Source organism: Manis javanica, chromosome 3, assembly GCF_040802235.1.
Source record: "Manis javanica isolate MJ-LG chromosome 3, MJ_LKY, whole genome shotgun sequence".
In the NCBI taxonomy this organism is placed as follows: Eukaryota; Metazoa; Chordata; class Mammalia; order Pholidota; family Manidae; genus Manis; species Manis javanica.
The window spans coordinates 144,158,248-144,173,106 of NC_133158.1; the positions used below are offsets into that span (position 1 = coordinate 144,158,248).

Sequence of the window (14,859 nt, forward strand, 5' to 3'; positions counted from 1 at the left end):
GGAAGGTGATACATGGCATCCCCTGACAGCACAAAGGGTGACACCCAGTGGGGGGGAAGCCAAAGAAGTTTGACTCTGTAGGGAAGTGGTTAAATAGACAGTTGGATTCTTAATGTGAAAAGGGTTCCATTTGAACTAACCTTATTTGGTTAAACCACCTTAGCTAACATATTTCAACTTTTTCTTCTTTTTTTTGTATGTGCAAGACACATGTGACAAAAGCTTGTATCCAAGTAAGTCTAAAAGGCTCTTTCAATCACTAAAATAAAAATTTGAAGGGTTAAGGAGGCATGGGTCATCATTTAATTGACAGTGGTTTTCCATTATATCTTCCGTGGATTTTTAATGCATGTGCTAATTTGAATGAGAATAATCTGAGGGACACAGAAACTTAGACAAGGTTGAGCAAAGGACAGGGTTAAACCTCCAGATGATGCAGTTTGCTTGTAGTCAGGGAAGGTGTTTTCTAACAGCAGTGGATGATTTTGCGAACTCTCAGAGGAGCCCTGTCTTTGTATGAGCTGCATAGGTCCAGACACATGTGCATGAACACTGTCCAAAGGGAGTGCAAATTGCAGTAATAAAGTCATGGTAACTTGTCAGACATGATGCGCCAATGAAAAATCATTCCTAGAAGCTCTTTTAATTAAACATTCAGCTGTCCACTGGAGTCATTTTTAAACATAAAATGAAGCCCTGTGGCCTTTTTCTCTCTGCCTCCCACCCTTTTACAATAGCTCCAAAAATTGAATTCTCATTGGTGATAATAAAAAAATTCATAAGACAGGGTACAGCTGGTTATGCCTCTAGCAAGATGTCAAATCTCGCTTGCACAAAATTAATTGCACCTAATTAAACTGGGGTCACTGGCATTATTGTAAAGCGAGACTATTTATTAGACAATGAAAATTTCACAAATACCAATTTGCTTTTCTTTCATGTTTGTGAAAGAGAAGAATTGCTTACATAATTAAATTTGTTTTGCCATTTTAATCCTATTACTCCTCAAAAGAATCACTTCAAATCTTGCTTCTCTTTTAAAATTGTGTAATATTTTAGAATACTACAGGTAATCCTTGGAGGAAGGCATAAAAATGATGGGTTTTCTATAGATTACTTTTCAAGTAGGATAAAAAAAAAGAATTTGTAAACAATCATTTGTAAAGACAAGTATGTTGGGATTACTTATACGAAGGGTTGCCTAAGCAAAGTATTAGCAAGATTAATATGAAATTTAAAAGATAGATTGCTTGTTATAAATAGGTTGCTATGGCGTTCACCTATTGCTTCAAGAGAGATGCCACAGAAAACAAATTTCATTGCCTTGAAATAAGACAACCTCTTTCCTTATGCTGGGTATGTATGACCACCCTGCTTACTTCTTCCAGGAAATTATGCAAAAATTATTACTGTTAGAGACAAAAGGATGATTCACTTTCCTGGCAAAATGATGCTAGTTCGACCCATGATTCCACAGCAGATTGTATACACACACACACACATACAGACTCTCAGTTCCTCACATACAAAGCTCCTATGAATCTATTTAAAAAGGCCTCTTTAGATCACCCTCATCTGTCCAGTTGGTACAACTCCTTGGGTTATGATGCCTCCCCTGACCTGCAGCCTAAACACAAAAGGAGGTAGTGGGTATCTATTACTGGTCTTGTCTCTTCCATTCACCAATAAACCTATAAGAACAAGAAGGAAATGAGCAATGATTTGGGAATGCTGAAATGGCTGAAATAGTATACTGTAATCATTATTCAAACCAGCTGCTCAAAAGCTCTCTGGGGAATTTCTGTTTCTCATAATATTCATGATGTTTGGAAAGAAAGATAAAGCCTATTTGAGGTTACCCCATCCCATTGTATACTTTATGAAAAAGATTGCATTAGATTGCATTTATATTTATATGTATGTAAATTGAATCTATCTTCGGGTGAGGTAGGAAGAGGTGAGAGTCAGGGTTACTGAGCAAAGGAGGATGGAGAAGGCAGAGAATGTTTTCCCCACAATGTCTGATCAAGCTGTAATTCTTGAAAAATGAAAGATTTCCTAGACGTCCATTGCTGGTGACCACTCTGTTGTGTTTTCATAGCAGCTAAGCAGGTTTCCATCTCTTCCATAACACTAAGTGATATAAACTCAGAATATGAAACATAATGCTGATTCAAGATTAACTTGGATAATGAAAAAGTATCTTATAGGAAAGTACTAAAGAGAAAAGGAGTATTTTTTTTCAAGAGCATGAGTAAGTCTAGTATTTCTTAGAAACCTTATTTCAAATATAGGTAATTCATTTTTCTCATTTCCTTTAAGTTTTTAAAAGCTTTTCACAGAAGCATTTTTAAAGAGAAAAAAATGATCAACAGTCTCTATTTGAAAAAGCTGATTATGTGTGGATTAGCAAATTTTGAAGGAAAAAAATGGCACTCCCTATATTTGCCACATTTCAGTATAAGTCAAATTTAATTAGTTGAGTTATAAAGCAATATCAAAAATTCTTTTGCTGCAGTATTAGGCATAAAATATCTTTATGGGATTACGGGAAGCCTAGCTTACATTTAACAGCTTGTCACTTTTTAAAAAGTGTTTTAGGAGACAGTACCAGTTAGAGAAACTCAGTGGGGCTGGAACCCACAGGACAATTGAGAGGGGCTTACACTCACAGAAGGAGCTTAACACATTTTCCCCGGAGACCTGCATAACACTTCATCATTTCCCACATACTGGGTATGAAGTAAATTTTTATAGGGAAGTGCATATCCTTTCAATTACATAAATGGAACTCTATTATTTTGCCAAAGGTCCCACTTTCTTGGGAAGGCCCCACCTCAAAAGTAGGCTCAGCACTTCAGAGTCCATTGCTTCACCAATTAAAGTCCTCAGTTCCATTTAAAATTGCGTGCTGAGCTCTTCAGCATAGTCCAGCCATGTAAGATCACCTGGGTTCTGATTATTTAACTAATGCAACACAGGTGCCTCTGGTGCATTTTGAGGGGCCATATTGGTACCTCAAGGTTCCAACATCCCTCAAGTACTTTTGTAAGTAAAAGGTAAGATATTTCTAGCTCAATTAAGAATTTCAGGGATTTTAATGCATCAGGAAAAAATTAATTCTAATAGGGATGGGGGAAATGGGCTATACAACTGCAACTGCACATTTCCTAAGGCTTTTCACCTACATTATTACCAATGAGGGGGAAGGACAGTCTTTGCACACTTTAAGTATACAGGGATAAAGTGATATTTCTTGGAAAAATTAGGTCTCATTATTAATCATCATCCTTAGGGTATCCAAAAAGTCATCATGTTCTCACAGAAGATGATCTCATCCCAGAATGTGGAGATGAAAACATCAGAAAGAACAGGATATAAATAATTTTCCTTATGGTGCATCAACAAGTGCAGCTTGTTATGAGCTACGGTGACATACACATTTGTTTTAGATAGCAGAGTCTCCAAAGGGAATAGATGACTCAGTGATTTTCAAATTTTGCTCTGCCAGGAAAGTTTCAGGTGGGCTTTAGGGGCTTAGGGGCTTGTGGGGGAGGCAAAGTAAGGGCCACTGAAGCTGGGGATGTAGACTGGCAAGGAAGGGAAAGGATGGGAGACGCGCTTTCTGGGCAGGGACTCCCCTGTCCCTCTCCCTCAGTCCTCCTGAACCAGAGGAGGACTGCTTTGTTTTGCATAGAGGATCCTACACAGGCTTTTATTTGAAAAGATATTTCTGCTATTAAATGTAATGAAAACCTTCCTAAGACTTCTAGTTTAACATGGCATATTGGACATAGGTATTTAATGTACTCTCTCTTCTGAAATCCTAATAAAATAGTATTAAAGGAAGAAAGATGGTATAAAATCTACATGGAAGAAGAAAATGGAAAGGGAGACAACAGTACACAAGAAAGCTTGAAAAAAATTTGGAATATAAAATGCAGGTGGGCAAAAGGTCCCTGACTTAACTGCTTCAGTCTGGCAGCACCGGTAGGGGTGGCTGGTAGAGGAAGCGGTGCACTTGCACCGCACAATCACAGACATGGGACTTCGGGTGTATCTGAAGGCAGAGGAGTGGGATAGAGCTGCACACGGGGAACACTGAACGCCCGAAGGACCAGCCAGGCCCTTTATTTGTCCTGCCCACCTGAGGTCCGGCAGAAGGAGGACATTTATTTATTATCTTGAGAGGTTGCCCTGGACTGGGGCACACTCAGCACAGCACACTCAGTGTCCATGAAGTGCCTCTCTGAACAAGAGAATGAAAGAAATCTCTACATGCTGAACCTTCAAACCATTCCCCTGCTGGAGTCTTAAAACACTGGCAGCCAGGCTTAAAACTCAAGAGGAGGTTGGAGAATTCTTCTCTGTGGCAACTTACAGCCCAAGAGAAAACAACTTTAGATACTTTTAATTACCCTAAAGGAATAGTTGTGTTTTTATCTGACCCTTCTAGAGGGAAGTTCATCATTCATTAGTTCAACAAATATTCAGTGATTACTGACTATATTATTAGGTGTTATTTAGGCAACAGTTATGGTGGTGAACAAAACTGACCAACACCTGCTCTCTTGGAGCTTATTTTTTTAGGACTAGAGAAAGACAAAGAACGGATTAAAAAATATATACTACAATGTTGGGTAGTAACAAGGGCCACAAAAATAAATCAGGGTGGGAGGATAAATATGTGTTAATTGACTGTTTATGTTATTGCTAAGGCTCCCAGTCAACAATAGGCTATTAGTAGTTAAGTTCTGGGAGAGCCAAAATTTATCTGTAGGTTTTCCACTGCACTGGGGGGTCACTGCCCCTAACCTCCCATTGTTCAGGGTCAGCTGTACTACCATTTTTAATCTTCAATATAGTAGGGTAACTACCCAGTACAGTCAAACAAACTGGAGGCATGAGGATTGGAAAGGAATAAATAAAGCTATTTGTGGTAGACGGTATTGTTTAAAAATTACAAAGAATCTACAGACAACCTTATTAGAAACAATAGGAGAGTAGATAAATAATAGGAACAATGTAGCAAAGTGGGTGGCTATAAGGCTAGTATACAAAGTAAGCTGCATTTTAACAGGAGCAAACAATGAGAAAGCATTACCAAAGATAATTTAACATAATATCAGAATGTCAAGTAGCTAGAAATGAGTATAACAAAAGATGTAAACTATCTCTAAATGGAAAATTATAAAACCTTTTAAAGAAATATTCAATAAGATCTATATAAAGTAGAGAAAGGCCATGTTCAGGGATAGGAAGATTTAATATTGTGAAAGTGTAATTCTCCTCTAAATTGATGAATAGATACAGTGCAATTCCAGTCAAAATCCCAGGAGAGTATTTTGCTAAACTTGATTAGATGACTTAAAATTTAAATGGAAGATTTAAAAAGCAAAGGAGAGGGACTTGCTTGTCCAGATATCAGGATTTATTTTATGTCTATAGTGATTAGATGGTATGGTACTGATGCAGGGACAGAAACACTAATCAAGGAAACAGAACATATTCTCATTAATGTATGATATACAGAGGTGGTCTGTCAGAACACTGAGTAAAAGAGGGATTGTTTAATAAATATGATGGAAAAAATGGTCAAGTAAATGAAGAAAGATGAAATTAGAGTTCTCTGGATCATATCAAGGAACCAACTCCTGATTGATCAGACTTCAAAAAAATATCAATACTTCCAACTTTTGATAGGAAATCTAGGTTAATGTCTTTTGGATCTTGAAGTAGAAGTTTTTTTGTACAAGATACAGAAAGCACTTACTATAAAAGAAAAGTTTGATAAAAATTAACCATACTAAAATTAAGAACTTCAAGCACATTAAGGAAGTGAAAGGACAAGTTACAACCTGGGAGAAGATATTTGCAATACATAAACTTGTTAAGGATTTAGTATTTTGATAAAGACCTTTGATAAATTAATTTTAAAAAGCATAAAGAATCTAATAGAAATTTGGACCTAAGACCCAAATAGACATTTCACAGAAGGGGAAACAAAAATGGCTAATAAGCACAATGAAATACCCATTCAATACCTATTCGAGTAACAAAAATAAAAGAGAAACTGGCAATATCGAGTGTTGGAAAGACTATGGATTCACACGATCTCTCGATATCATTGGTAGGAGTGTAACTTGCAACCAATATGGAGACCAGTTTGGCATCACCTTCTAACTGTGAACATTCATGCATTTTCTTAGTAATATACACAGAAGGGAAACTCTTGCACACAGATAGCAGAAGACATACATGAGAATGTTTATAAGCAGCGATGTCTACAAGAGCAAACCTTGGGAACAACCCAGTGCCTATCGTCAGAAGAGTAGCTGAATAAACTGTGATACATTCACACTGTGGATTATGACAGAGTCAAAATTATGGACTGGCAAAGGGGAAAATGGGGCAATTTTAATTTCAGGACAAACAATAAAATTTCTCAAGTAATCATCCTTTACCACATGGTTCAGTGTGAATAATATATCATCTTAATAATGCAAACACTGAACAGCTATTTGACCCCAGATTGTGAAACATTATAAAAGGAGAATGTGGGGACGTATATATACATATCTCTGTGGGAAGGCTGTAAAGGAGAGTTAGATCCCAATTGTCTATAGTTGGTAGTGAAGAGATGGTGATTTAAAAGTAAAAACTAAGAAGATAAGCATTTTACTGAGAGATATGTAAGTAACTATCAGGAGAAACAGCCAAGGAGTTAAAAGGTACTATATCTTGAAAGTGGGACAAGGACAGAGAGGGATGGGCCAGGGGAGTGTTACTTTTATTTTGTGTTGTAGTTATACACTCTGTGGTAGTTACTGATTGTATTTTACTTTCAAAACCATACAAACATACACAAATGTTTATTTTAAAAACAAAAACCTCCCATTTGGACCAGCAGGATATGACACTGCTGGGCAGAGAGATGGGGTTTCTAGAAGAAAACTTTTTGGCACATTGAAGAATATTAGAGAGCAGCAGCAGAGATCTGTATGGATATATGGTCCAATCCCCTTATTCTACAAAAGTTAGGGAACTGAAGCATGATCAAACTAAGCAAACTGCTAAAAGTCTCAAAATCAGAAGCAGAGCAGGACTAATCCTTAGGTCTCCAGATCTCTAGGCCAGAGCTCTTCCTGCCACATCCCACTGAGAGGGGACAGGGAAAGGCTGACCTTCAGCTCTGGAATGGCATGGAGAGGAGCAAGGGATCCCATAAGACTGGGCTGGCACCCAGCTTTAGCCAAGATGCCCTGACACTGCATGGCCAGACCACAGCTGTTGTCTCCATACTAACCCACTGGCAGTGACTCCCCAAAATAGGCAGCATGTATGTGAGCGTATGTGTGCTTTCTCAATTTTGCTGGTTTAGAATCGCTAAGGGTCAGACTGAAGTGTGAAGAAGATACTGAAAGTCAAATAGAATAATTTAAATAGATATTAAAGTGTCCAATTCTGGGCCTCACATAAAGGAGACAGTGGAAATCTGCTGGTTGGCTGAATGCCATGAATGCTAGTATGCGTCTCCCACACCTGGTGTACATGGTATATACACCTAGTATTTATACAGGGAATACTTACTCAGGAGAGCCCAAAGGAAAACACAGACATTCTGACAAGAAAGACATTTGGGGAGAAGCCAAGAGAACACTAAGAGGCGTTCAGTTACTACCATCTTCATTAAAACATTGTTCTATGTACTTCAATCACTTGGAATACCAGTATTCACGAGAGTCAATTTTGCAGACTGGCTCTACCCTCACTAATCAAAGTGTGCTCTATGGACTGGCGCTGTGGACATCAGCTGGGAGCATGTTAGAAATGCAGAATCTTGAGCCCCACCTCCACCTACTGAATCAGAATCAACATTTTAACAAAATCCCCAGGTAACTGATATGCACATTAAAGTTTGACAAGTCCTGGTCTACAGCCCTGTTTTTTCTAGGTAAAATTATAATTTTAATATGTTTTAATTGGAATCAAATGACCAATGATAGCCTGATATAAATTATAATAAATGAGCAATGATATCCTGAAATAAATTAAAATAAAGAAAATACCTGGAGGATGGGTTAGGCATTATAATAAACACTGAATGATCAAAGTGGGAACTGTATTTCTCAGTTACCAGTATTCATTGCAATCAAATGTGTTGGGGTTTGCAGGATGCCTTGGGGCTGCTTAATGGGAATCTGGGAGTCTGTCACACTTCTTTAAGCAATGCTGGCTCACTTAAGAGTGTGGCTGGATTCCCCATCATGGTGGAAAATCAGAACTGGGACTAGAAAAAAAAGGAAATACAGAAATGTGACCTCAAGTGGCTGGGCAAATGGGCCCAAAACCCAAAAACTACAAACTAAAACCCAAAGAAAAAAATCAGCAGACAAGTGGGGAGAGGTCGGTCTAGAATCCAGATAAGGTGGTAGTATTATGGGGAAAAATACTCAAAGATTTCAAGGATATCTTTTATTAAACATATAATCAGATGACAAAATCCATTAGGCACATATCAAAAAATCAGCTCAAAAGAACACTCACCGAGAGGAAAGGCTTGGCTTCCCACTCTTGCTGCAGCTGGTATAAATTCCTGGGCCATCATCAAAGAAGCTTCCAAGTGCCAACTTCTGTCGGATAGATTCTCTCTCATTTTTCTGTGCCTAAAATTTCAGGAAAATAAAACATGCTGATCAGCAGGCAGATATATCATAATCGTAGGCAGTCTAAGTGCTAAGTTTCTTAGAACTGTAATATTAGATGAAAAATAAATAGGCCACAACATAGGAACATTTGAATTATTAAGAGCTGAAATTAAACCAGTCTCTCCTGGTTCCACCTCTGTGAGCAATTACAATTCTTCAGAGCCCTTTATGATCTCTAGTCTAGGAAATCACCATTGTGGTACCAAATGATCTTTACGAGGACAGAACTAAATTATTTGGTGCTGTAATCTTTCTTCTGCTTAGGACGGCAAGCACTTTGTCCTAAATCAAGTCGCTTTTACCCCAGATGTGGCCTTTCCCTGGATCTTATCTTCTTTATTCTGTATATCGACCCTTTAGCCACCTTCTCTTTTGGCAAGATCATGAATTCATTCAACCAACATGTACAGAACCTCTGCAAGAAGGCAAGTGCCCCACTACAATGCTGCAAACAGCTGAAGACAGACAGACACAGCCCCTGCCTCCACTTAGCTTACAGTCTTGATGGGACTCTTGTACCCATCCTAGAGTTATTCTAATCTCACCAGGTTTAGGATGGGAGAAACCCTCTATAGCATCAGCAGAGTTCCAGTCGGGCCCATCTGTTTCACATTTAGAAGGGAAGTCAGGTGGGTGTGCATAGGAAAAGGAATTGGTAAACTACACTACTGTGATAATTTGGATATGTTTACAACACTTGGCTTCCCATAAAAACTCACCATGCTGAACTCTTAAACCCTTTAAACAACAGGAGAGAATTTAGAAATGATTTCCTTAGTTAAAAATAAAACTACAAAAGCCAAACATCATGAGTTAGACATCATGGAGTGAGAATGAGATTTTTGTTTCCTGTTTTGTGGGATAACGAAGGCTGGGAGAAGCACCATCTGACGTTCTGAACTGGGGGTTGAAGACTCTGCTGAGCACATAATATTACAAAACCCAGCTCAGGTGATTGGCTGTGGCCACGCCTGGCACAATGGCCCCTTGATTCTCCCAGTAGGAGCTTCTGAAGCCACCTCTGCTGCCACCAGCACACAGGAGTTCCATGTGACAACTCTCTGTCAGAGTGATAACACGCACAGTCTGTTGGGATGGTGGGCTGAGAAATGGCTTCATTCCGCCCCAAGTGAAAGGCACTATACTATAGGATAAGGTGGCTCCACCTAACATGGTCGTGACTAGTCACACGGGGCTATTTATATTTACATTAAAAATTATTACAAGTAAAACTTCAGTTCCTCAGTCATAGTAACTGCATTTCAAGAGCCACAGATGGCTGGTGGGTACTGTGGCAGAGCATGAAGACTGGAGTACATTACAGCACAGTGCTGCTAGGACAGAGATTCCTGATTGTCAGCTTCAACGGGCTGCATCAAAATTTCCTGTAGAGTCTTTACATTCCCATCATTTCTTGGTCTTTTGGCTAAGAGCAAGTGTAAAAATAAAAGTACACATCTCCAGGCTTTAGCACCGGATATTTAGTTGCAATAGGTTTGAGAATGTGTACATTAAGGACAGCTCATCTCTATTATCCTTTTCTCTAACATTTTAAAAAAATCCTTGGACACCATAGGCATTCTTTCAACTTTTACATTTAGTAATTGTATCTATATCCATCTACAGAGTCATCTGCCCATGCTGGCACGTGTCAACGGAACTGTGTCATACAATGGGCCACAGCCTGTGTGTGCATGTGTGTGTGCATGCACAGTACAGCCACAAAGTTAAAAACTGCTTTTATACACTTACAGATGTGACACTGATGTCGTACTGTTTACTGGTCTAGCACCGCACTGCCTGAGAAAGTAACCATATGGTTTTAAAGGCAGGCAAGAATGCTTTTAATTTCACTAACCACTTGCAACTGTGCTACTGGGCGCCTTAATTAAAACAACCCACCCTTCCAGATATGCAGGGCTGGTACTTGTGATGGTCTTGCCAAAACAGAACCTCATCCCTTGACATCTTTATATAAAACAAATACATTTCAAAATACCAAACTCCGCCATGCAGATTTAGTGTAGTCAGTGAACCTATTTCTCAGTCCATATGACAGACAAACGTGATTGTCACTCAATACCATCTATAGTCAGAACACTGTTGAGTGGAATCAAATAGCCAAAAATAAAATCAGCAGATAACAACATAAGTGTTAATGACTAATGTTTAACAACATGCTTATGTCCAACACTAGCCTGGGGTCTGGAAGAGGTTTTATTTAAAGAAAACAAACACCGATCCCAGGTGTGAATGTGTGAACCTACCCTTGCTTCCACGTCTGTTTTTCCTGATTTACCTGGCATGCTAGAGCTGTAGATATTGGCGAAGGCCTTAAAAATATTTCTATTTACATTAATTACAATCTTTTATACTTGAATACTTCATTAACAGCTTTAAAGAGGCCTGTTTCACAATATGTATGTAGTCTTTCCCCACTCTTCCTCCCCATCCCCTGGATCCCAATGAACAAATCCAGAAAAGTTACGAAGAATATAAATATCATCATCCATAATCCCATCAGATCATTGCTAACATTTTGGTATTTTTGATATATTTAGTTTTAGTTTTTTATCTTATGTGTGTATTTTTCCCTTTTATAAAACTGAGATCATATTGCTTATTATGCTTTAAGAATTTTCCTCATATTCACTTAATATTCTATAAAAACACAATTTTTAATGGTTGCAGATCATTCAATCCTATGGAGTTACCTTCTATTGTTAGGTGGGTTGTATCCAAAAAAATAACATAGAAGTTAGCATTTTTACATAAACCCTTGCCCACATGTCTGATTATTTCCTCAGGATAAGTTTCCGGAAATGGAATCACCAGATCAGCTGAGTGTGAACATTTGTTGAGGCTCTTGGCACATCTTGTCACACTGCTCTAGAGAAAAGCTGCTCCGATTTACATGCCCACCAGCAACGTAAACAGTGCAGCTTTCGCTACGTCCTGGCTCACACTGAGTATTTTCACTTAAAGAAATAAATGCAGTTGCTTTTAATTTGATAGGCAAAAAGTGGTATTCTTTTTAACTGCTTAGATTACCAGTGAGATTAAATATTTAAGTGACTTTTTAGTTACTGTACTTGCTTTCCTCTGAATCATTTACTCTTAGCTTTGCTTATGTTTCTATGCAGTTCTGAGAGTTTTGAAAATGTTATATGAAGCACATTATTAGTCCTTCTGAGTTTTAAATCTAAGTGTTATGCAGTCAAGTCAATAGCTTGCTTCTTCTGAAGTGTGTTGCTGGCTTTGTGCTTGGAAAGCCTTTCCTAGTCCAGAGATAAAGAATCGCACTTGGTGATGGAGGATTAAGTGGGAAAATGTATGCAACTTGTTTGGCAGCAGTACCTGGCCTGTGGTAATGTAAACTTCTGATAAATGCTATTTACTATGGTTAATCCTCCAACAGTTCCGGCTTTGAAGATGAGGCACCGAGAGTGCAGGAAGGTGCCCCTACTGTTTGACAGGAGAGCCAGGATTCCAGTCCATCTCCCTGACGCTGCATCTTTATGTCCTGCCACATCACGTGACCAAACTGATGGGTGAGGTGTCCAGGCTAGTGACGGTGACACCGTGTTGGAGGGACGACATGAGGCCTAGTGAGGTACGGCTTTTCTTTACTGAGATGGATGTGATACTTTCTCAGAAAAGGAGAAAATAGGACAGCAAAACACACATACCCAGGCCCAGCCATAACCACAAGCACCTTCCATCAGAGCCGCCTTCCTTGACACCACTGCTCAGTCTTCCTCTTCACAAAATGGGATTCCCAACATCTCAAGTGACTGTGATTCAACAGACTAGTCAGTTTTCCTCTTTTAAAATTCAACATGACACTATTTTCCCTGTAGCTGCCTACATGTGTAAAGTTTGTGTGTGTGTGCGCACACGTGTGCACACATGTGCATGAGCAGCTTCAAATCGTTTTGTTCTCTAATGAATTATACCTGGAGGGCAGTTACATCTGTCCTCCAATCCCCCAAAGCCCAAAGATGCCCCAGGGGGAGGGACAGTGAAGTGTGCAGGAAAAGGAAGGGGTGGACTCCAGACTACACTGTTCGGCTGTGCTTATGACATGCGGGCCACATCCACTCCTAGAGTGGCCTTGGGAAACACCTTCATAAAACAAAAGCAAAACATCCAAAATGGATACCCGTAGCAAAAGCAAACAGACAGCTAAGGAATAGTGGCTCATCACCCTGAGACAGAAGAGCTATTCAAGCCCTAGATGAGAGTAAAAGTATGCTGAGGAACTCACCATTGTCCAGCCACAGGCAGTTTTTGTCCTCGCCTATCGCTGAATTCCCTGCTGCCAGCCTCGGCGGCTGGGCACATAAGGAAGGCTCCCAGTGGCTTTCGAGGGGGCCATGAGAGCCATACCTCTCAGAACACAAACCACGCAGAACTTTTGGGCCCCAAACGCCAATGCTCAGCCTTTCCCATTGTGCCACTGTTCTCTGCAATTATCCAAACTTGCTAGGAACAAAGAGGGGTGTTCGGTAAAAGAAACAAAAAGCAAAGTGTTCTGAGACAGACAAGTTTACTCTAACATTTATAGACAGACATTGAGTAGATATTGTCCTTCTCCAAATCTAATACGTCGTCTGCCAAGTCCTTTCCATGTGTTCTCCAGGATGCAGCGTGTACCACCCCTTACACGCTGACGCCATTCCCAAGGCCCTTCTGGCCCTGCCTCTGCCCCTCTGGCCCAGTTATCTTTGTTGGCAGTGTCATGGTGTCTCTGGTGTGAAATGTGACAAAACTAAAATCAAAATGGAGTCAGCACAGCTAAACAACTAAAATGGAGCCAGGAGGCCACGAGGACAGGCTACATGTGTCAGCAGACACAAACTGCATTCCTGAGACCATTTGTTATGAACTTACATGGACAGTTGCTGTTTCTGGCTGTAGCAACCACCGAGAAACTCAATAGTTTACGAACTTCTCTTCTGCCTCCAATCACAAAATGTTCAAAACAACTTAAGTAAGTTAATTAACTTCCTGCTCTTTACCTTTACCTTTAAAAATCCTAAACTTTGTCAGCATTTAGGAGCACAATTTGGGTTGCTACCTAAATCTGTGTCTCCCAGACTGCAATCCCTAAGACCCCAGATAAATGCCAATAATTGTTCTACAGCTTTGCCTTCCTTTGGTTGACACCGGTCTCTGAAGCAGGGGCCACCTAGTCTTACACTCATCTGCACATAAATTTTTAAGTGGAATACTGGGCATCTTCTGCATTTCTGAAATTTACTTAATCAACAAACTGTATTTTTGTGGGGGCAGCTGCAGGGTCCCTAGTGTTCTCAGGAACACACTCTGGGAAATAACATCCTATGCCTAAACCTAAAGCCAGCTGGTGCTCAGGGCACTGCAAACAGCTGCTTCCTTCTGCCTCCTGTGCAGATGGTGAAACCCACATAGCCAGAAAGGACCTGTCTGACCAAGAGGAAGGGGTTCCTTATACTCCCCAAAGGAGGAAGATACTTAAAATAGTGTGGCCTGGAGAATTGGGATCCAACTGATGTGAATGGCACACTAGTGCTGTGGGATAAAGGCAGACATAAGCTTGGGAGCAACAACAATCTGGGCCTGGAGAGTAATCAGTTGTGGGCAAGGGGAGTAGGAGACAGGACAGTTTCCTGTCTTGTGTTTCCTTCCTGGGTGACCTTCCCCTCCTCCCCAGCTCCATCTGTTTCTCCCTTGCACCTGTTCACCTTCTGTTACTGGGTGTGCTTGTATCATAATGCTGACTGAGCATCCGATTCACTCCAGGCCCTGGAAGACACCACTTTCTGCATCCTCCTTCCTGCTGCTCAATGGGCAGAGCTTCTCACACCTCAGGGGGCATGTGAGCAGCCCTGGGGGGCTGGTTCAGGTGCACATTCTGAGTCTGGGGCAGAGCCTGAGACTCTGCACTTCTAACAAGCCCCAGGAGTTGGAAGGGGTTGGAGGTCTCACAGAAGGCCCTCCCTTCCTAAACTGAAGAAGCCTCAAGGGGTTGAGCACACTTTCCCTATCTTTTGCCAGGGTGTTATGGGCCTCAGGGAATGCCTGTTTGGGGAGTGAAGTAAACCCTTTCCACCAAAGGGAAAAAGGAAAGCAATGTGTCACTGAGGAGAAACTTCCTCAGGACGGAGGC

At 40.3% G+C, this 14,859-nt stretch overlaps 1 protein-coding gene across 4 annotated transcripts in view; it reads right to left on the reverse strand.

Moving 5' to 3' along the window:
• The window catches only part of SCHIP1 (schwannomin interacting protein 1), a 146,358-nt gene that overhangs the window by 16,773 nt on the left and 114,726 nt on the right, over positions 1-14,859 (reverse strand). For all 4 annotated transcript variants that reach the window (XM_036997894.2, XM_036997893.2, XM_036997898.2 and 1 more), the window contains one exon: positions 8,548-8,666. In XM_036997894.2, coding sequence (XP_036853789.1) covers positions 8,548-8,666 — 119 coding nt within the window. The remainder of the gene's footprint in view (positions 1-8,547; positions 8,667-14,859) is intronic.